At 39.7% G+C, this 22,151-nt stretch overlaps 1 protein-coding gene across 3 annotated transcripts in view; it reads left to right on the forward strand.

Annotated features, from left to right (window-relative positions):
* LOC122780425 (inactive N-acetylated-alpha-linked acidic dipeptidase-like protein 2) overlaps positions 1-22,151 on the forward strand; it is a 351,291-nt gene that overhangs the window by 110,732 nt on the left and 218,408 nt on the right. For all 3 annotated transcript variants that reach the window (XM_044043362.1, XM_044043361.1, XM_044043363.1), the window contains exons 3-5: positions 10,755-10,934; positions 12,600-12,777; positions 14,112-14,273. In XM_044043362.1, the coding sequence (XP_043899297.1) occupies positions 10,766-10,934; positions 12,600-12,777; positions 14,112-14,273 (509 nt within the window). In that variant the 5' untranslated portion in view covers positions 10,755-10,765. The remainder of the gene's footprint in view (positions 1-10,754; positions 10,935-12,599; positions 12,778-14,111; positions 14,274-22,151) is intronic.

Consider the following 22,151-nt stretch of genomic DNA (forward strand, 5'->3'; position numbering starts at 1 on the left):
TAACATCCGGAGACATGGCCTGTGGTATTCAGGAGATTGAATGCAGAACGGAGAGAGGGAGGAAAGAGAGAAGGGGTGTGTGTGTGTGTGTGTGTGTGTGCATGGTGGGGTTGATCCATAAACCTTCTCCTTTCCCCTAACCCCCCCAGGGGAAGCCATCTTTAATTCATGAACACTATAAAAATAAAGGTTTTTCCGTGATGGCCCTGCAGCCTGTAACACACTCTCGCAGCATCGCAGCACCAGGCAGATGTCGATGCTGTGGTTATGGATGGATTCCAGCCTGCAAGACCCAGCTTTATATTTTATGCTAAAATGAACAGACTCTTCCTTGGGCTGTGCAGTTAAATGGATCCCAATAAGCTGCATGTTGATTCTGCCTGTGTGCAGACAGCGGAGAGAGACATGACAGACAGATTTTAAATGAAGCAAATGGCTGTCAGCGAGCTCAGTCATTACTTTACCAGCTGCAGTCGCCTGGTGGTGACATGTACCACAGTGTCACAGATTCATTAGCAATTTATATTTATATTGGGATTGTTTGGTGCTTTTGGAATCTTTGATGTGTTGTGTTTATCGTTTTTCTTTGCCTGTTGTACTGGATAGGACTGGATAGGACAATTGAATTGAATAGTAGTGGTCTGAATATGGCTTGTTATATCATAATCATTTAATAGGAAATATTATTCAGTTTTCAAAAGGTCACAATCTAGATACATTTTGAAGATGATGTAATGATTATTTTTTCACAGACCCCTGAAATGTTCTACTGCTGTGGAGGAAAATATTATATAATGTGTTATATCAGGTATTGGTTTAAAGCGTTGGTCTATAATTTATCTGCCATTTCTTTTTGTCGTTATATAGAGAACAAAAGACTAACACTCAGAGGAAACGGGACGAGTCGTATAATTTGGACTAAATGGTGTACCTGTCTGTCACTAACTGATAAACCTACCTGTTTGCTCCGGGAGCGCGTGACCAGAGTCTTGACACCACTGAAGCAGAGACAGAGGCAAGAGTGCAGCAGCCAGATACTGCAGCTCTGTCTGCCAATGAAAGTCCATCTTATCTTAAGTTCAATTCTATTTAACTACAGCAATAAAATCACCTTTACACCTCATTATGATGCTCGGTTGGAGCTTCAGCATTATGTCTTGACCATGACGATTTGTCGAGTTGCTGCCATGTGATTGGTTCATTAGACATTCGCAATAAAAAGCCTTTGAACAGGCGTATCAAATAAAGTCCAACCTTTATGAGCCCAAGATCCGGCCTGAACAACAGCAACATCTACTGTGTGAAGCATCGAGAGAAGCAAGAGAAGAACTCTGATGTATTAAACATGTAAAGCCAGTGAGCAGGCAGAGCTAACTAATGTGTATTGTTCTTTATCTGTGGGTAATTATAAATGACAGTGTCCTGTCTGTCTGTAGGAGAAAGAGAGTTAGCCCAAAGCAGCTATAGCTCCATCCCTGGAAGTAACATCTACTACAGCTGATTCAAGGGAGAGGAAGGTGCTTACAAAACATCTGTGAATGTTAATCACACATAAGGTGATTGCATATATTTATTCATTTTATTTTAAGGAAAGTCCCAAAGATGGTCAGGTCAGTAGAGATTCATGGAGCGCAGACTCCTGATCAAGACCATGAATGTATTCTCAGTGCTTCCTCTGAAAACTAAAAAAATAAAACAAGACACACTAATAAATAAAATATGTATGCAGTATATAGGGGCATGGGACCCATTTGTTATTTCACTGAAAAAAAACTGCCATCGGCAGCACAGGAGCGTAAAAAAGGAGTGATTAATGGATAAAGAGGTCACACTCACTCCTGTTTCCACAGTGAAAATACATTTTTATTAATGTGGCCAGTAAATCGGTTCAACTCTCACACTTCCAAACATGGGCTGAAGCTCCGTAGCGCTGCTTGCACCTCATTCGCTGCCGATCACCACGAGTCTCCATGGAGACGCTCCATTTCATTACACCAGAGTTTGCTTTTGACATTTCTTCCCCGTTGTTCTTACAATTTATTTTAATATCTCTCTTTTCCAACTCATCATGTGTTGGGCATGGGGAGAGTGGTAGCTGTGCTTATTACTGTATGTAATCCGCACATGTATTATTCACAGATATGACATTATATACAAAAGACAGTAACGTTGAGGTTGTTTTAATGTATAATTTACTTGGGATTATGAATAATTTTTGATCCTTGCGAGTATTTCCCTCAGCCACCCTTCCTCTGAGGGTAAGGAGGCCAGATCAATGATTGACGGCTCACTTCATGTTCTGTAACAACGGCAGCTGACAAGGTCTTGTCAGATGAAATGATTGGTGAGGTAGAGGTGGAGTGTTTGGGGAAATATTCCCCCTCTCAGGTTCTCTGTCTCTCTGAGCTCCATGGCTGCAGCACCACACTTATTTATGAATGAGAGGTAAATATGGTTTAATGACTTATAAAAGATAGAGCACACACAGCACGTGAGTATGTTTGAAGCTACACGATTTAACAAAACAAAAACTAAAAAAATAACTGATTTATTTTTATGTTTACTTTCACACTAAATTAGTGAGAGTGAATCTGCTAAAAAAAGAAGGGAATTAAAGTGTCACTAAAGCCCTAAACCACTATTTTTCCAGGTGTAAACCAGTGTATACAGAGCCTCAGACATGACATGGGAGAAGTATAAATGTGGATTTATCACTCCCACCAACAAGCTGGACCGCTGGGTAAGCAAATGGAGTGCACCCTCTCTTGAAACTGTGAAACTTAAGTACAGTTAGAAAGAGTGAAAGATATTCACAGATTCAAACCACAAACCACAATAACATTTAAAAGAAACATTAAGTACAAATCTGTACTTAACTTTGTTATTAATATTTCTAGCAAATTTTACTCTTAATTTACTTTTAATCCACTACGTTTCCTAAATAAATTGTGTACTTTTACTCCAATACAGTAGCCCTAACTATCTTTGGTACTTGCTACTACCAACTAAAATCAGAAGAAGGTAATTGGATCTGTTATTCTTTAGCACTTTTTCAATCTTGATGACCACTCAAAGCTGCTTTACACTACAGTTTTACTTTACTGTGAAGTATTTCCATGTTAAGCTAAACTCAGAGTTGATGACGCTCCATACAGACACCTTTAAATTTGTACCAGTTTACTGCGACAAAGTGCAGTAAATTGACCGCGCTCAGCGACCGTATAGAGAATAAACAACTTGTAGAGCTGAAATCGTTTTTCAAACCCTCAAAGTTAAAAAAAATGTTTTTTACTTTAAGTGTAAAATAATTCATTCATTAACGATTAAGATTCAGTGCAGAATCTTTATGTTTTTCTGATTTAGACGTATATATACGTACATATGTAAAAACAAAGATGTAGTATACAGAGATACATGCTGAATAAGGAGGAGTGGCTGTGTATCAGTCACATTCACTTGTATCATCCTCCTGTTACTGTATGTGTTGTGTGCTGGTAGACAGAAAGAGAAATGGATGAACAACACAAAACAAACTCTGAGCTCTCCATCTGCCCATAAATGGAACTCACGCAGGTCTAACCTGGGTGTTAATTCCTCTAAACATCTCCTGCTTTTCTCCTTTAAAACTAAAAAGTAGTCAGCAGCTGCTCCGATGGTGAAAAGCTGCGTGGTCAATGTTTTTTTTCCACAAAACATACAAAACAAATGTCTGAGTAAATTAGGGGTGTCATTTTGAACATGAGGTAAAATATGCTTTTGGTTATTTTAATGTTTGTGTTGTTTTTACCTGAAGACTTCAGCATCCTAGTTCAGTGATGCGGAGGAACTAAAAAGCATATCATAGTTGTGATTTTTCTGTCTAATAAGGATCAGAGATGCCGATGCTTTAGAACAAAGGTTCTCACATAATCCAGTCTTGGGACACAAATTAATACTCATGAAGTTCCGACCCCCTTTGAACCAACATTGAATGTAGTCAGTGTCATACGTACTAGACTGTCACATGGCAAAGAATGTGTCCTTCAATAATAATTACATTAGCCCTGGAATCTATATTTGATTTTAGAAGATTATTGAACTAAACTAACACAAGGATTGTATATTTAAAACAAAAATAATCTTTAAACTTTACTTCCATAACATTCTTAAGAATGTTAGTGTTAAGAACTTCACAAGGTAAATAAAACCAAGACAATTTAACATCACTGTCTTTTTTTTTCCATGTTAAACCCAAATTGTTGCCAATGGCTTCACCCTGATAAATACAAAAGTGAAATTGTTATAACACATGAACAATTGACATACTATTGAGTAGAACTCTTTATTAATAATGACATTTCTCAGACTATACTTCTATGGTGATAGCTGGGGTAACCAGGATATGTTTGCTTTGTTCCTCATTGAGAAATAATTCTATAATAATCTCAGCTTCCTGCCAATGAAACCCTAAATATATGTCACCATTTTCTTGGTTTCTTGGATGCCTACCAATAAACAAAGCATTGGTCGTAGTGTAAACAGCTCGACAGCCACAGCAGCAGCTCTTGTATTTCAAAATGACTTTTAACATATTTTTAATTATTATTATTATTGTTATGTGTCACAGCTGCTCTGTCCAAGCCCTTTGAGACAGTTCAGAAAAGGCACACACAAGTACAACCATCAGTGTCACATGGTGTCATTTTGAAATGGAGCTGCAAGCTCAAAGAGCAAATTTCTATTTTTATCTCCAAAACCACCAAAAAGGCGCAGTAAACACCTTAAAAATTCAGTGACCTATCCAGCCAGGATATGACAGGCACAAGTCGCCCTCTCGACACATGATTTATTGAAAGGATGGGGAGGGGTGAGTTCAAAATGACGGCGGTGTTACGGTCACAGACATCAACAGTCAACCATGTTTTAGTGGATATGACAAGGAGGCAGTGGAACAGCAGCCAGCAGGAGATTAACAAATACCTTATTTTAGAATTCGCCCCAGGGACAGTAAATTGTAAATATAATTCAATTTAAAATGATGCATGTTCATTTAACTGCACCAACAGTCTCCAAACACTTTGTTCAATTAACTGTTGTCAACATTGATCCACTCAAGATGAAGTTAAATGTTGTTTTTTGGAATTGAGTCATTTACATTGACAGCTTTTGAAACACATTGAAAACTACACATACGTATTTGTACACTATCTTTTACTCTCACTTGACATTTACATTAAAGCTTATACTCTAATCCTGCAGTGTCATACAGATATAATAATGTTCATACAGTTAATCCTTACATCTCTTTGGCACATTCGCCTTATTATAAAGGTGATTATGACGATGACACCGATCGTGATCATTTCTTTAAGTGTCACCGTGAAGAAACGTCAGCCTTTATTAAAAATCCAGCACATTGTTGACCTTGTGATTTATATATCCAGAAGAACTCTTACAGTTGACAGGGAAACAGGGTGTCAGGGTTAATGTTAGTTTAAACATTGAACTGTGATGAAAGCAGTCATTCCACAACGTCTGTCAGAGCAAAGAGCATTTGGGTGCCTCTGACTTGTGTCACTGCGATTACTGGGAGTGCTTCACCTTCAGTAATGAGGCAGTGTCGATGAGGTGAGTGTCATTGGCTATTACAGGCTGAGTCACATTTTATGATAGAGAAGGTGGATGGCATTGAAATACCAGCTGTCAGTCAACATCTGGTGACTCATTGGTTTGAGCTCCTCCAGGGGTGAAGTAGTTTGCATTTACGGCTCTTAATGCAGATATTTTATAAGTCGGCAAAGGTCCAGATTGAGCTCATTGACATAAACCGGCACGGCTCGCCTCGGTACAACGCGGTTATTTTGCATTTCCATTAGCGGTTGTACCTGGTACCTGGTACTTTTTAGTACCTGCTCTGGCGAGGTTCCGATACTATGCGTGACGTCGTCAGAATGCCGGCCACTGATTGGTCAGAGTGCCGTCAGAGGCCAAAGTTTGGTTGTTGTTGACATTACATTTATGTTGTGTCATGGTGGCTTAAGAAGGTGCTGGTTCCCATTCCTGGGACCTTTCTGTGTTTGCATGTTCTCCCCGTGTCTGTGTGGGCCTCCCCCTGGCTCTCCAGTCTCCTCCCACCACCAAAACTTGGTCATTTGGTGAGACATTTGGTGGCAGCACACTCAGTCACAGCAGCTCTGATCAACCCTTCATCTGACCGTGTAATTTTGTTCAGTTGTATCATGACAATACAGATCCTTTTCTTTTGTTCCCCCCTTTTTTCCATCCATTATAACTAAGCCACGAAACCCGGGAGCTGCTGAGATGATTGCGGCTTCAGTAAATTCCTTAACACTTTCAATTTAGTCTATCCATGCATTGTCTTTCACTTCATCCTCCACATGAGGGTCTCGGGCTGACATAGGGCAAAAGGAGGTAGATAATGGACAGGTCGAGGACCTTTCATTCACACTCACACAGACAATTTAGAGTGTTCAATTACCCTCTGCATGTTTTTGGACATGTGGGAGGAAACAGACAGAAAGGCTGAATGATGGTGGTTCAAAGCTTATTTCAGAGTCAACAAAGGCCGGTTTGATCCTTTTTGGCCCAAGTATCAAAAGACACACTGAAAGCTGCATTCAAAAAAGTAAAGAAATATTCATTGTGGTGTAATGTGGAGAAGTGTGGACAAGAGTGTTACTCTCATGTATGCAGGAGAAACTCTTCCACAGAACCAAACAGCACCCCATTTGGGTAAATTGAGCACACCTCACTTCTTTCCCCTTTTGCTACGTTTGGCCTATCTGTCTGTCTGTCTATCTGTCTGTCTATCATCTATCTGTCTATCTATGGATTCTTGCTCGAAGATTTGTGAGGGAGTTCACTAGTACGCACACATGAACAACCCATTGTTCAAAGATACAAGGGCACACACATGAGGACAAACTCCTGGTGAGAAATTACTGAAATGAAATATGAGATTTAGTATGCATGCAAGGAGCACTAGACTGGACCACTAGACTGACTCGGACCCTCTGAAATGAAACCATGGACCATGTACGTATACTATGTGCATGTGGAAATGCATCGTGTAGGTATGAACCAGGTCTGTGGTTTCAGGGAAACTGTCATTTTAATAAAATGTTTCTCCAAGTAATCCAAGTAACACTTTAACAAATTATTTTGTGGAAAGAAAAGAAAGAAAATGTTGTATCAAGACTTTTGCTCTCTGTCTGTGATCGGTATCACACTAACAGCAAACTGCAGTAGCTGCGAGCAGAGGTCAGCAGCTAAATGAACCTTTGTTCCATTTTCCTAAGAGGATCCTTCATCTGCATTGAGCTAGAAGTAATGAAAGTGCGGTGGAGCATTGAAGATTGATGTTAGGGAACTCCCAGACCTCTCCCCTCTGCTTTTTACCCTCGCTCCTTCATGTGAAAACACACTTCCACGACTGCCCTGCCTTCCTGTTTTCTACTGTTTTATTTGTGTCTCTACCATTATCTCCATCTTTTTTCTTCCCTCTCTGCCCTCCATCATCTCCAGGACTCTTCATCTAATTGTCTCCATCTGTTTGTCTCTCCGCCCCTCTTCTCTCCTTTATATCTCCATCTCATCCTCAATCTGCACTCTTTGTTGAAACAATTCAACAATCATTGAGACACATGATGTGACCTATTCTCAGCAGAACTGAGTATCACTGAAAATTAACATAACTTCATGTTCTGGTATCGCCACCAACTGGCCATTTATGAAGCCAACATTGTGGCTCAAAGTGTGTCATATATGCATCAAATATGGTTGTAAAAACGATGGCAATGGCAAAACAAGAACGTTTTGAAATGATGGGGAATTTGCGTTGACACAAAAAGCGATGGAAGCCAAGGAAGGCCACGGTCGCTACTTTATTTTTTCAGTGCGTTATCTCGAGATAACAGAGTAATCGGTTTTTCACGGGATAATTGTCGATTATTCATTCTGATTTTCTTGCCCGACTCACTGGGAAAACACACTTTTCTCATCCCAAGATAACACATTCATTTATCTTTATCAAAATGAATTGATTATTCCATGATCCATGTAAAATATAGTGACAGGAATCATGACTTTACACAACCTGCCAATTCATTTGCCCATTCTCTTCTGGATAAGATTTCTTTGTTGTTGTGCGGTGTCATTTCTTGCTTGGCATCATACAAAGTTTATTTGAACTGGAGATAGAGACTCAAATAACACATTTTTAATGTTTGTGTCATTTGTGACACCCAGTGTTAAATACACAAAATCTGTGACTACCTTCCGTTAACAGCAATATGTTATCTTGCATTTTTGGTAAAGAGTCAAACATTTCAACGATGAATTTCTCCTTGAGTTTAGGGGAAGGTAAACTTAAATATGGAGAAGGTGATGTTCAGGCCTATATATGCATCCAGTCACTATTATTTCTTCTGAACAAAGGTATCAGAGGCTTATATTTGGTTGTGCTCCCTGTAAAAGGGATCCTGAAGAACAATTGGGACAGCTGGGCATCCCATGGCCAAGTGGAAAGGGAACTTGCCTTGTAACCGGAGGGTTGAAGGGCTGGAGGTGCCCCTGAGCAAGGTACCCAACCCCCATTGCTTCCCACTGCTCCTAATTCTATTAAGGTTTCTAGTGGAGAATTGTTCAATGCGGAGAAGGAATTTCCCCTGTGGGCAATTAAATGTAATTTAATTGTGAGGAAACACTGTCTATCCAGTTCTGATCTTCAGTGACTGGAGCGTCCTCTCCTAGGGTTACCCCACCTTTGGCCCTGTGTCAGAAGGGATTGACTCATGTGGAGAATAAACTGTAAGAAAATGAAAGAATGAACAATCCTCACATCAACACAAACAATAGCTATATACCTTTGCCTTTGTCAGGCGACTTTTCTCTGTCATGCTGCTTTTCTCAGTTAACATGAACAAAGATCACAGAGATAGAAAATGAACACGTTGCTATCAACCTTTTGTCACTGGTGTTCGCTCCCAGGCAGCTCCACACAGCTTCCTCCAGGGAAAGAGAGGCAAACGTCAAAGACTCATGTGAGTGCAATGTATGTCAATTCTTACCACATTCCGTTCAGAATCATAATTGATACTGCTTCCACTGACATTTGCAAGCACATAAAAAGACAGAGCAGTCCAAAAAAGTGGGGTTTAAAGCGATTAAGCACAACAACTGTACAACTCTTTTAATGTCAAAGACAAGACTCGTTCTTCACTAACTTGATTCTCTCCACATCCGTCCACACTCTAGTCATTTGAATAAACAAAGCACTCTTTAAGTTTCACTGCACTTTCATGTATTCAATTTTATCCAACTTTGTTTTTCTTTTCTTTTCTTTTTTATACCTGAGCAGTTATTGATTGTTAATTTGGTCAAGATACTGCCCGAGAGGATTTACACACCTGGGTACAACACACACACACACACACACACACACACACACACACGTAATGACTTAATTCACAAAATGGCACCCGAAAAACAAATCTAATACCCAAACCTAATCTAAGCATTGTTCTTATGATAATCCCTAGAGCCAAGTTTGAAGGTGTGATCTTTGTGTTACTCTAGTGAGAACCACTGTAAACATAAGAATAATGTGTGTCTTTGCAGCAGTGACATGACATGAGTGAGTAATGAAAAAAAAAAATAGATTTGCAGCTGAAATTCACAGTTGCTCCACAGATGCTCTCCTGTGTTTTGGAGGTGGAGCTTTAATGAGAGCGCATGTGGGAGGGGTGGGATACATCAGTTGAGTTTGACTTTTAGCTTTTCTAGACTTTCACACTCTAGGTTCAGTCCTTATATGGAACTAATGGCGCTTTTCCACTACACAGTTCCAGCACGACTCAGCTCGGCACAGCTCGACTCTCCTCAGTTTAGCGTCATTTTCCATTAATATAGTACCTTCTCAATGTGGGCGGAGTCATCATAGCATGGCTGCATGAAACTGCTGTGATGTTGTATTATACACGACACACAAGTTAGCGACGAGTGTCTTTTTAAGCAGATGTTTTTGATTAAAAACATTTGTTCACAGAATCGTTCAGTACGTCCTGAACTGAACTGAAATACGACGGAAGGGGTTGTGATGCGGCCAGCTTCCTGTAGTTCTGTTACTAAATACACCAGACTCCTCTGTTAAATATAGTTTAGAAACTATATTTAACTTATAGTTAAATAAGTTTAGAAATGTCCCTGCTATATGTTGGAGTTTAATGCATGTTTTCAGGATTTTTAAGTATTTTTAACGAATTCTAAAGGACCGCACTGTACCAAAGTGAACCATTGGAAACAACTTTAGGTGGAAACACAGCTTAAGTTTAGTAATCACTTTGTGATCCCATCATGTGCTAAAGGACATGTCTGAACACAAAACCAATGTCTCCTCAGATCTTAGAACAAAAATTACATTAATGCATGCTTGAACACAATCTGTCATCTGGACACATTGAAATCTGCCTCATTAGCTGCTGTCATGTGACCCACTGAATTGTGCCCATACATGTGTTTGATGGCCACTATTTTTTTCTTTTGATAAAAACATTTTATTCCACTCAACTCAAACGAGTCCCGACAGAGATGGGAACACACACACACACACACAAAGCACATAGATGTTCTATTGTGTTTGTTTTCCACTTTGGGAATTTTCCCATTCAGGTGTTCACATGTACAAGGCTTTGTTTATGAAAGTAAGTCCTGCAAGAAATGTGTTATTTAACCGGTGTCCCAATGTGTCTTTTCAGGTGATATCGTCATGGCATACAGAAAAGTGTGCGACACCCAAGGGGGCGCAATGGTCGGTCAGGTTCTACACTGCTCTGGAGGTCTGGATCTGGACTGGGATCTGGACAAGGAGGAGTTGCAGGAGCCAGGACCAAGCATGGACCGCATGCAGATGCAGCACATAGACTGCCAGAGATCAGGTACAGGTCTCCAGTTGTCAAGCGGGTCTGTATCTTGCCAAAAGGGCAGAATTAGTACAAGTTAATCTTATACAGCAGAAATGGATTCAAATGAGAAGATGCTAGTAAGCAATAGGAATGTCACATCATTACTTAAAACATAACATTTTTATGTTGTTGGATGGGTTGAAATCACGTTTCACCATTCATTCACTATCGATATTTGTGGTGAAAGTAACAGTTATTTAATCGGTCACGCGTTGCAATATTCACTTTATTAGGTACACACAGCAGCAGCAGCAGCAGACCAATCTTGATGCCGCTTAAATAGGCTCCCTGTGTACCCAATAAAGTGAGTGTGAGTGTGTCGATATCATATGTTTCTAAGGAGGTGATTAGTTTACTCTACTGATGGGACAATCTAAACTCATGAAATATAAATGAATATTGTCATGACAATAAACATGATGTGTTTATAAAACATTCATGATAATCCCACAGCTCATAACAGCAAACATTAATCTGATTTATAATATGGAATTCCCTGGTGTGATAATATAGATGACTTTTTTTGATGTTTTCATACGATTGGTGTGCACGATCCTTCCTGGTGTATGTGCTGCATTATTAATCATGTTTGTAATCCACATTACATTTAATGGTCTTTGTCTTATTGAGACTGAGCGTTTTTATCTCCTCAGAATGGTAGAATTATGCTAAAACAAGTTTCTGTCTCGTGCTTTTAATGATCTAAAAATATGTTTTTGCTGAGGAATTCTCCACAAACTCTTACACACAATTTGCAACATGTCATTGTGAAGAAAAAGATACTGCATTAAATGTGAGAAGCTTGCCACTGACAGCAGCTGCAAAAGAGAGAAACTTCATAAGTATCCCTCAAGCCGGAGTTGAGTTGCTCAGCTTTGAATTGTGCCTGGAGCTCTGCATCATTGGCAGTGTTCGAGCCTCACAAAAGCCTTCTGAAGTGAGCAGGCTGATTGTTTCAACACTCAGCATTAAGTATTTACTCCGTTTTTCCATTCAGTTTCCCCACAACAGTTGGAGTTTGGTAAGTTATAACCCAACTCCAACTGTAGCTCTGGACGAAATGCATTGTTTTTATTTTAATATTCAGTTTTCTACTCACATGACATGATAGTGATGGTATTGTAAAACTTGTTTTGTGACCTTGACCTTGAATATCAACATCACTGTGATGATACTGAAAACACTAAAGCTAATGTATTTGTGTGTGCTTGACATGTTGCTCGTCTTGAGAACTTTATTGTGTCATATTTTGTCTCACACCATCTAATTTGAGATTGAGTATGAGTGTGGAAAGGGTGTAGACCAAGAGGGTCAAGAGCTGTGACCAATGGATGTAGATCAAATTGCCTCCGTACACAGTTGAAGAGACGTACAACCAATTAGACCAATGTTCTGGATCGTGTACGGAACATGTGTCAACAGTTGTCCTTGTTGATGAATCTTGTTACCACAGACTACAGCCATGTCAAAAGTCACGGTCCCCGTTGGACAACGGATTCTGCTTTAAAAACAAAGAACTGAACTCACTGTAAGAACTTTAGTCCAGAGAAGAGACAACGTTCAAGTCTAATCTAAAAAGTGGGATTGTTTTTCACAGATTTACGCACTTACCCGTTACTCCATATTTATCCCTGTCAGCATGTTCAGACCCCGGCCCTGATCCTGACCCTGAGCTGATGGAACCCATCCAGCCGTCGGTTTCAGTTTCACCACACGGTCGGTTTGAGCGACTCCAAGAGGATCCCAACTACATCTCCCACTTCACCAGGGCTCCAGCCCATAAAGGCCAACGACGACTCCACTGCTTCCTTCTTAGGTAATTCTACTGGTTATTGTTTAACTCTTGTAGCTTATGTTTTTATGCGTATACATCTGCCTTAGAGTTTAATTTTTGATATTTTCTTTAGGTATAGGTATGATGTTTGCTTTACAGAAGCTAGTTTGCACTCTCCTGTCACAATGTTTTACACACTGGAGCTTAAAAACTTGAGAGGTGGAGTATGTGCTAAAGAGGAATCCATTCTATATTGGTATGTAGTAGTGTGGATTCACTGTTGAGATTAACAGAGAGAAAAGTATTACTGTGTGGTTTCTCTGTATATTTCTGTTGCGCCATGCATTGCCATTGGACGAGACAGTGCAGCACAATAGAGTGAGGCCTGAGAACCCGCTAACACACTCGCAGACACCCACCCGATTGACACAGCACTCGCAAGGCTGGAAAGGTCGTATGTTATCCAGCTCAGCACCAGGTGCTTGAATCAAGGCTGTCGGGCACTGAGCCATGAGCACCGACACTGATTCCACTGCGATGAAAAGAAATAGCAGCTTGTCGAATGTCAAGTTGCACATCAGGCACAAGCACTGTCTCACCTTTGAAGTACCTGAAGTGTCTGGAAGACTAAGTCAGTCATTGTTCCTCCAATTTTATAGAGAATAAAACACTTAAGAAAGACCATTATATAAAAGATCACCAGTGCTCAAGTTCTTCCTTGACCTTGAGAGGAGTAGATTTAAAAAAAAATAAATAAAACATCGTCTATTTTCAGAGTTTCCAGACAAATGCCCCCAAAACGTTATCAAACAAAAAAAAATCATTAGGTAAACGTAAGTTTAACACTGTGACGTCACCCTCTGATCACACACACACACACACAAGAAGAAGAAGAAAGTAAACAAACTCGGGCACCGGAAGTGAATGATTTGACTTGCCTGTCACAAGTGACTCTATAAGTCATTATAATCTAATTATCTTTACATACAATCAGACAAGCAGTGGCAAGAAGGTCGCTGGTTTGACCGAGGTCCTTTCTTTATGGAGTACTCCAGTACAGTGGAAAACATGAAGAGGTTAATTGGACACGCAGGTGTGAATGTCAGAGTGAATGGTTGTTTGTCTCCGTATGTTGGCCCCGCAATAGACTGCTGACCTGGCCGGGGAGTTCCTCGCCTCTTTCCCAGTATGTCAGCTGGGATTGGTTTTAGCCCCCGTGACCCTCATGTGGAGGATAAAGTGGTAGACAGTGAGTGCGTGAGTGAGTGAGTGAGGGAGTGAGTGAGTGAGGTTTCAGGCACGTTTACATTGTCTTCACTTTCTGCATGCCAGATCTACTATGACTTATACAAAGTATATGTTTCTAATCTCCACAGGTACTTCCTGGCGGCAGCAGGTCTTTTTGTCCTGGGTCTCCTGATTGGCTGGTTCACTCACACGCCCGCCGTCAAACCACCTGTGCTCCTGTCCGACAGTTCAGACCTGCTGGAGGAGCTGCTCAGAGGAATCACGGCTGACAAGATACACACACTTCAGAGGTAAGCTCTCGAAGATGCTTTCGCTTCTTTGCAGACACAAAGTGAAAACAAAGATCGTTTTTTCACTCACAGACTTGAATAGAGAACGAGAATGGAAATGTGAAAGCACTTTCTGTTAACTTAAAGTGTGAATGGATATCTGAAAAAAAGAACAATTACCTTTATAGGCAAAATATAATCATTATGCAAAACATGTAACGAATGGCGAGTTCATAATATGAATAGGATATTCTTACATTCTTTCTTTAATGTGAGCTTCAGGGTTGGGCACTGGTTGTCGGTCGCTCCTTCTATGCTTTGATTATTCCTGTGTTTTATTACATTGCTGTCTGGTTGCTGATTAGTTTTTGACCCTCAGTACAATGAACTCTGGGTAATTCCCTTAGACAAAGTCTGCAAAGATGCCAAGTTATACAAGGCGACCATCAGGGACAAAGAGCTTGTGGGGGTGGACATTGGGACTGAGCAATTTTCAGTGGGTTTTGAACAGGAAGTAACCAGTTTAGTCCTTCCTGTGAGGCATTTGCCTCCGTGTGTCTGTGTTGCTGTCTTCCTACCTCAGCCTCAGTATCAACAATTGGTGTATTTTTATACATCTGACCTCTTTTCTCGTAGCCCAGATTTGATTTAATCATATCCAAAAATGAAGACGATGGGATCGAAGGACTCAGATGTTGTAGCAAGAGAGTGAGAAAGTGAAATCAAGAAATTATTTTTATTTTTTTTTAAATGATTAAAAACCTCAGTTAACCTGAACACTGCGTGACTCCCTGAGCCAAAGGATTATGGGATGCCTTGGTGTACATGTCATGATGTGATAACTGGCTTTACTGCTGAACTGAGACAATCTTGTCACCATGGTTTCTCTCTGAGTTCCCACTGCTCTTCATTATTTATTTACCCACGGTTTACATCCAAGGGTGCCAGAAACAACACCCACCACACACACACACACTGCATCTCTGCCATCTGCGGGGATAATGGAGTGTTTGTTTCTGTTGATGGATGACAGCGAGAGAGTTGCTAATGAAATTAAATGGTTATTTTCACCACCTACTAATCCTCAGTTAATTATAATATCATTTGTTATAATTTATTTAACTGTGACTTCTGTCTGTGCTGTGTGTTAGAGCAGGGGGAACTGTAGCCACACACTCCCACACTCACACTATCCTTTGCCCTTAAATTGTCGTGGCCTGTGGTTAACCTAAACTCTACATGTACACCACATTTTCACGGTGCAGACAATTGAATACGCTCATTAGAACCTAGTTGTAACGGATCCATTCAGTCGAGCGGGAAACATGAGGTCATGCCGTGGTTTTTGTTGCGTGACCTCCATGCACACATTCTTCCCTTTGGGCTAAGAAGCAGTAAAAAAAAAAATTGCATTTTAGGTTAGAAGAACAGAAAATATACTATGATACTATGATGATACTACAACTTGTTTGTGATAGTGATTTGAACATTTAAACATTGATATTTGGGTTTGAATGTTGTCTCAAACAGGAGGTTATAATATTACAAAAGACAAATGTGGATGTCTGGAGGAGAACAGTAATAATAAGTAATATGGTCATGGTCCAATAAACCCTTCTCACTAGATTTGCATGGCAGCATGCTCTTGTTTCATTCGTGACTGAGCACCTGCGGCAATTTCTCCATCTCCACCATATGAAAATATTTGTACTTTTGGTAATACAGCCATTACCAATGAAGCATAACATTTTTATGATAGGAAGAATATTCACACAGAACACAATCACTGACTGAATAATTTAATAAATAGGCTTATGTTTGCCTCTTACGTCCATTCTGACATTTATATAGTCACGTCAGCCATTTTATGTTTCTTTGCAGCGTAGGCAGAACTTTAGCGTTAGCCGGGCTGCTAACTTTGTTATAGCATTCAAACACGCCACACTCCTTCAGCTTCATACTATGAGCGCGCTCTAAGTGTTTGGTGATGAAAAAAAGTACTGATAACAGTACCGTTTGTCCATAATATTAACAGTACCCTGGTACCGACCCAGTTAGGAACCGGTACCAAAAAGTATATGTATGTATATATATGTATATATATAAGTCTTAAGCTGTCTTGGCTTTACTCTTTTATTTTGATTTATTTAATTCTATGAAGGTGTTTCAACATACAAATAGCCTGTATAATTAACACTGGTGGTTGAGTTGCATTATGGGTAATATAGGCACCAGTTTTGTCAAGAAAGATAAATGTGTGCAATCTGCTTTATTATGTTTCAGTCACTTCTTTGCTGTTAAAAACAAAACTAACCAACAAAACCATCTGATCAATGAAGCTTCACAAAGAGGAAATACTCGTTTCCTTAAATCATTATGAAAATAAAGTATTTGAATAACCTAAAAATACACACACACACACACACACACACCAGAAACCAAATTTGCTTTAAACAGTAATTAATATTGAAATGACTGTTAAGTGATTTGTGCGTCAACAGAAAATGAATCATGTTTCAGTATTAATGAATCTTTTCAGCCATTTATCAGGCAAACAATGCAAAAACCAATACACAATGATTTGAAGAGGTCACGGCCATTAACATTTCATTGACCCAGTAACTGTGAGATTAATCAGAAAAGTGAGTGATTGATTAAATGTCGGAAGCTCCACTGAGAGCACTAACTAAAGTGGAAAGGCAAAGATTTCTGACTCTTTCTCCAACACGTGTGTGTCAGGCTTTTATTAATGTCTTATTATTTGGGCTCGTGATAATTAAACATAACAGTCACACATGTTTTTGCCTGCTGCTCATTGCTCTCCATTGACTGTACCAGATGTTTATTTATTTATTTTTTCCATTTCTAAATATTCAATCACCTCAATTTTATGACAAGCATCATCTTTAGAGAGGATGTGCTCTCAGGTATGAAGCCTTGAGTTCCACGGTTTGACCACCAGCATATTAACCTTTTGCAATGTGTGGTCCTCACATACACTATGTACATGTTCTTCTAAATAAATAATAATCCTCCGAATGTACCTGAATTAAGTTTGAGATCATTATAAGTGTGTTATTTGGTCATGGGCTTATTACCAAGTTACAGAGACAGAAACTCTCAGCAGAATTAATCTGACACGGCTTCACGTTGGACGTGTCTGCTTCGCCGTCCTGTCGTCTCCATCATTGTTGCCTGTGGATGAGATTATTATTTATTTACTTTGACACAACATTTACAAAACTTGTGATTCAGACCATTTCCATATCAGGACATAATAAATGAAGTAAGAAATGGAACAGAACAGTGGCACAGTTAACAAACATGTTTGTAATGTGAACATACAGGAACCCAGACATGTCAGCCATCTCTGCCACGCACATACTGGATGTTCTTTTTAAAGTAGAGTAGAGTAGAGTTTACTCAAGTATGGCAATACTTGGTAATGGTAACTTTTAGGCATCATGGAAATTCACGTCAATATGGTTTGTTGATAACAATGTCATTATATAAACATTATGGATGTTGGACGTAGCCATCCAGTTTGAAAAGTGAGGCCTAGGATGAAGAGTCAGCTCCTATTTACCACAATATGATGTCAAATGTGTGTATTATGTTTCCCTCCAGAGGAAAATAGATGACAAATGATGGAGTTTGTTTTGCAATGCATTTTATATACAGTCTGGAGTCTATGGTTCTAATCATACGTCATTTATTTGAACATAGTTACATCATTTCCTGTCTTCTGTCACGTAACGTACTGTATGTCTGTGTTACATGAATCACTGTCTGTGTTAAGTACACACAGACTGCTGCATCTCTGGTTATGGGTGTTATGTGCGTGTGCTCGACAAACAGCCGTCATCAAATCAACAACACGGGCAATAACAGTGTTTGCTGTTATGACAATAACATCAGAGAATGAAAATGGCAAGATGATGATGATGCTCAACAGAATACAAATCTACAGAATATTATGTAAGATGGCATCTGAACTGAGACATGATGCAATTTGTGGCAATTACATTTAAGTTATTCTGTGTCCAATGTGTCACTGTCTGACGCTCGGATGTAGACGAGATGATTTGTGGCTGATGTGAAGGGAGCGCTCGTGGTGTTTGTGTTTGTGTGTGTTTGAAGAATAGACAAATAAATGAAGATGAAGAGGGTGAACAGGCATTAGGAAGAGAGCGCATCAAAGGCAATGGCACACAAGCCTGGAGTTGATGCAACATGAATTGGCAGCGTTTTTCAGAGGCAGAGATTGAAATTGGTGACAAGGATCATAAATTATATGATAAACAAAAACTTTTTTGTGAAACACACTTCTGTGTACACACATTTTCAAGTTTCAGGCGTGATATCTTTCATTCACTGAATGTTTCAGTTGCTTTTACTCTCATTTACCTTTAATCCATCGGCCAACTTTTACACCTGCAAACATGAAGTCTTTTAAGTGATAGTAAGTGATTTCATTTTGCATTTCCTGTGTTTCCATCCACTGCTTTCTATGTCTAAATCAAAAATGCACACAAAAACAGGCTAATAAAACCGCACCTTATTTCATACAGCAGTCCTTACTCTGGGTCTGTCAACAACCCACAGATTGAATGCACAGGTTTTATTTATGGATGTAGTCATGTGGTTGTGGTCCTGCGAGTATCAGCTTGAGATCCATCTGTTCTGAGTATGGACATGAGCAAGTTGAATGGTTTGTCAGAACCAACTGCTGATTAATATTTTTATTAAATATCTATATATTAGCGCATTCTTGCCTTTGCAGCAAGAAGAAGCAAGAAGCTGAGTTCAAGACCCAGTTTGCATGTTCTCCCTCTGTGTGCGGGCGTTTTCTCCGGGTTCTCCGGCTTCCTCCCACAGTCCAAAAACATGCATGGGGATTAGGTAAACTGGACACTGTTACTTGACCATAAGTGTGAGTGTGAATTGTTTGTCTCTTGGTGGCCCTGTGATGGACTGGTGAACTGTCCAGGGTGTACCCCGCCTATCACCCTGTTAGCTGAGAGTAGCACAGCGCTCCCCCCATGACCCTCATGTGGAGGATAGATAAACTGGTAGAAAATGGATGGATGGATCTATATATTAATGCACTTTTGTGTGTCAATGGGACTTTAGGGCCTGAGACCACATGTCGTCAGAAACCTCAAATCACTAAGCATTTGTCTTTAGGAGCCTTGTATGTACCGACATCGCCAAGTGTCTTTCACTGTGATTTCAACTTGCGTCGAGTGATAGTTGATGAGCACATTTCCCCCATTTTAGCTTCACTCCACTGGCTGCCCATACACTTCAGGATTGATTTTAAAATGATTTTATTTGTTTTTAAATCCCTGAATGGCCTAGCCCCGCCCTACCGCTCTGAGCTTCTACATCCATACTCACCCGCTCGCTCTCTCATGTCAGCTGATCAGCTGCTAAAACTAAGCAGAAGCTCAGAGGGGAACTTTGGAATGCTCTGCCTCTGCACATAAGACAGGCCTCGTCCTTGTCTGTTTTTAACTCACATCTTAAAACCCACCTTTTCTCTTTGGCCTTTGACACTTCATGAGACGTTTGGTTTTTATTTATTTTACATATTTTAATTTGAATATAATTTATTGTTTTTTATTGTATGGCTGCTAATTCTTATTGTATTTTTTATCTAATTTTGAACCTTTTATTTATTCCGTACAGCACTTTGGTCCATTGTGGTTTGTTTAAAGTGCTTAATAAATAAGTTGGATTGGATTGATGACGTCAATCAACCTTGAACGGCCAACTCATTATGTCATAATTGAACAAAGACATGATGCCAATGTGGAAGTGTCTGAAACATGCATTCTTTTAAATGGCCAACATTGTTTATATGTGATAAAATGTGATACAATTTAAAACCAACTTCTCTGATTCATAACATTGCTCAACGTTTTAGTTTTGATCACCAATGTCTTGCATAGACCATGTGTAAAAAGTGGTTGCAAAAATAACTCAACTTTCATCACAGTCTGTGTGAAAATGATTTCTAACATCAACAAACATTTTCCTGAGGAGTTAATGGTCTATGTCGCTCGTTAACCTTAACCCAGGTCTTCTTCAATAGCACACAGTTGCTTGTTTTATAAATGATGGTCCCATTTAGTGTGACTGCAGCTGGCATCATCCAGCAGCAGCCCAGATGCATGCAACAACAAGACCTCAACATCAAACAGCGACTCTGGAGGATTCATACTAGTGACGTCATGACTGTTGTCATGTGATGTCTGGCGTCCGCATGAGGTCCATCTTGTCTTGTATGGTCTTATTTAGAGACAAATAGACACTGATTGAAAGCTATTGAGCTTATATTAGTAGGTGCCTGGTTGTAGGAGGTTTACAAAGTACCTGACATTATAGTCTGTACTGGCAACCAATGGTTAAGCTGGATGTCAGCATTAGTTGACAGATTGATTGTGAGAATTATGAGAAACGATAAACTTCACTTGACATTGTAGCTGCTTGTGTTTGCTGCTCGCTTGAATCTAGTTCTTTAAGCTTTGAAACTCCTCTCCTCCTCTTCATCATGAGAAGAATCACTGGACTGGAATAAATAATTCATCTGAGGAAACCAAGTGTTGACTGGTCATCTGCATAATGTAAAATACAGCTTGTGTATCCCGTCATGGACAGAGAAGAAAGAGAGAACAGCGGCAAGAATAAATAAGACACTAAGGGGGAGAGAGTTGATGGGCTTTTCTGCTGAGCGTGCATATCTTGAGCTTCATTATAGTGGATGTGTGGTTACTGCCCCATAGTTGTTTATATTTGTGGTCGCTAACTTTTTGTGCAATGTTGGAGTTGATCTTCAAAGCAGTTATGGGGCAAAATATCCATACATCATTGTCAGGATTTGTCACATACAATTAATGAGCTGGCACTAAATACAGCTATATTCAAATCTGTTTGGTATTCCAAACAGATTTCCAGCCAGTGACCGTGTCTCTACTTCTTTAGCGTGGTGAAAAGAATCTTACCCCTTCTTTTTAGCAGCATCTTGTATTCTTTAGCAAAAAAGCTTCTGTAGCTGATGTCACACAACCAAGGTCACGTCTCCGACACGCCCACTGGCATTATGAAGATCAGGTATATTCAGTTTGTCAAGTTTTGCAATAGATTATTGATCTCCATGGATTTAAAGAGCACAGTGAACTCTGACTGGTTGAATCCAGCACCGATCCCATTCCTGTTTGCTGCATCTCAGGCTGCTAAAATGGCGGTTTCATAGAAAACAGAACCACGTGACACCCAGATATACAGTATATATATCTATATATTTGTCATTGCAGAATCACATATTGTGATATGATCACTATCAGTGACCATTGCCCTGCAAAGAGTTGTATAAACAGTCCAGATCATCATTGACACACCACTACCAACAATTAAGCTCATTTACGCACATCAACACCCAGTGCAGAATGGGTGTACCAATGCTTCATTTCCACCTCTATCTATCAGTCTAATACAATCTCGTACCTCGTTTCAATGACATTTGTGCTCATGCTTTTACCACATAGAAACAGTATACCACATACCATATACCATATTTTTGAAGGCTCAAAATTTGTGTTTTTTTGGAGCCAGAAGTAACCACCTACTCCTACAACCTGGCAATAGCTTTCAATCAGTGTCTCTTTTTTTCTCAAAGATATTTTTATTGAGTTTTAACATATTACAAAATTACAAAATCACAAAACAAGAAACCTTATCTAACCCAACCCCACCCCTTAAAACATATCATTACCTGGCCAGACACATTCACAAATGAATAAACAGAATAAACACCAACTGTGCTTAATTCCCGGAGTGGTACACGTAACAGCTGGAAGTCAGGTTTTACTCTGAAAAAGTAACATAAAGTAAAAC

Source organism: Solea senegalensis, linkage group LG14 (assembly GCF_019176455.1).
Source record: "Solea senegalensis isolate Sse05_10M linkage group LG14, IFAPA_SoseM_1, whole genome shotgun sequence".
Lineage (NCBI taxonomy): Eukaryota > Metazoa > Chordata > Actinopteri > Pleuronectiformes > Soleidae > Solea > Solea senegalensis.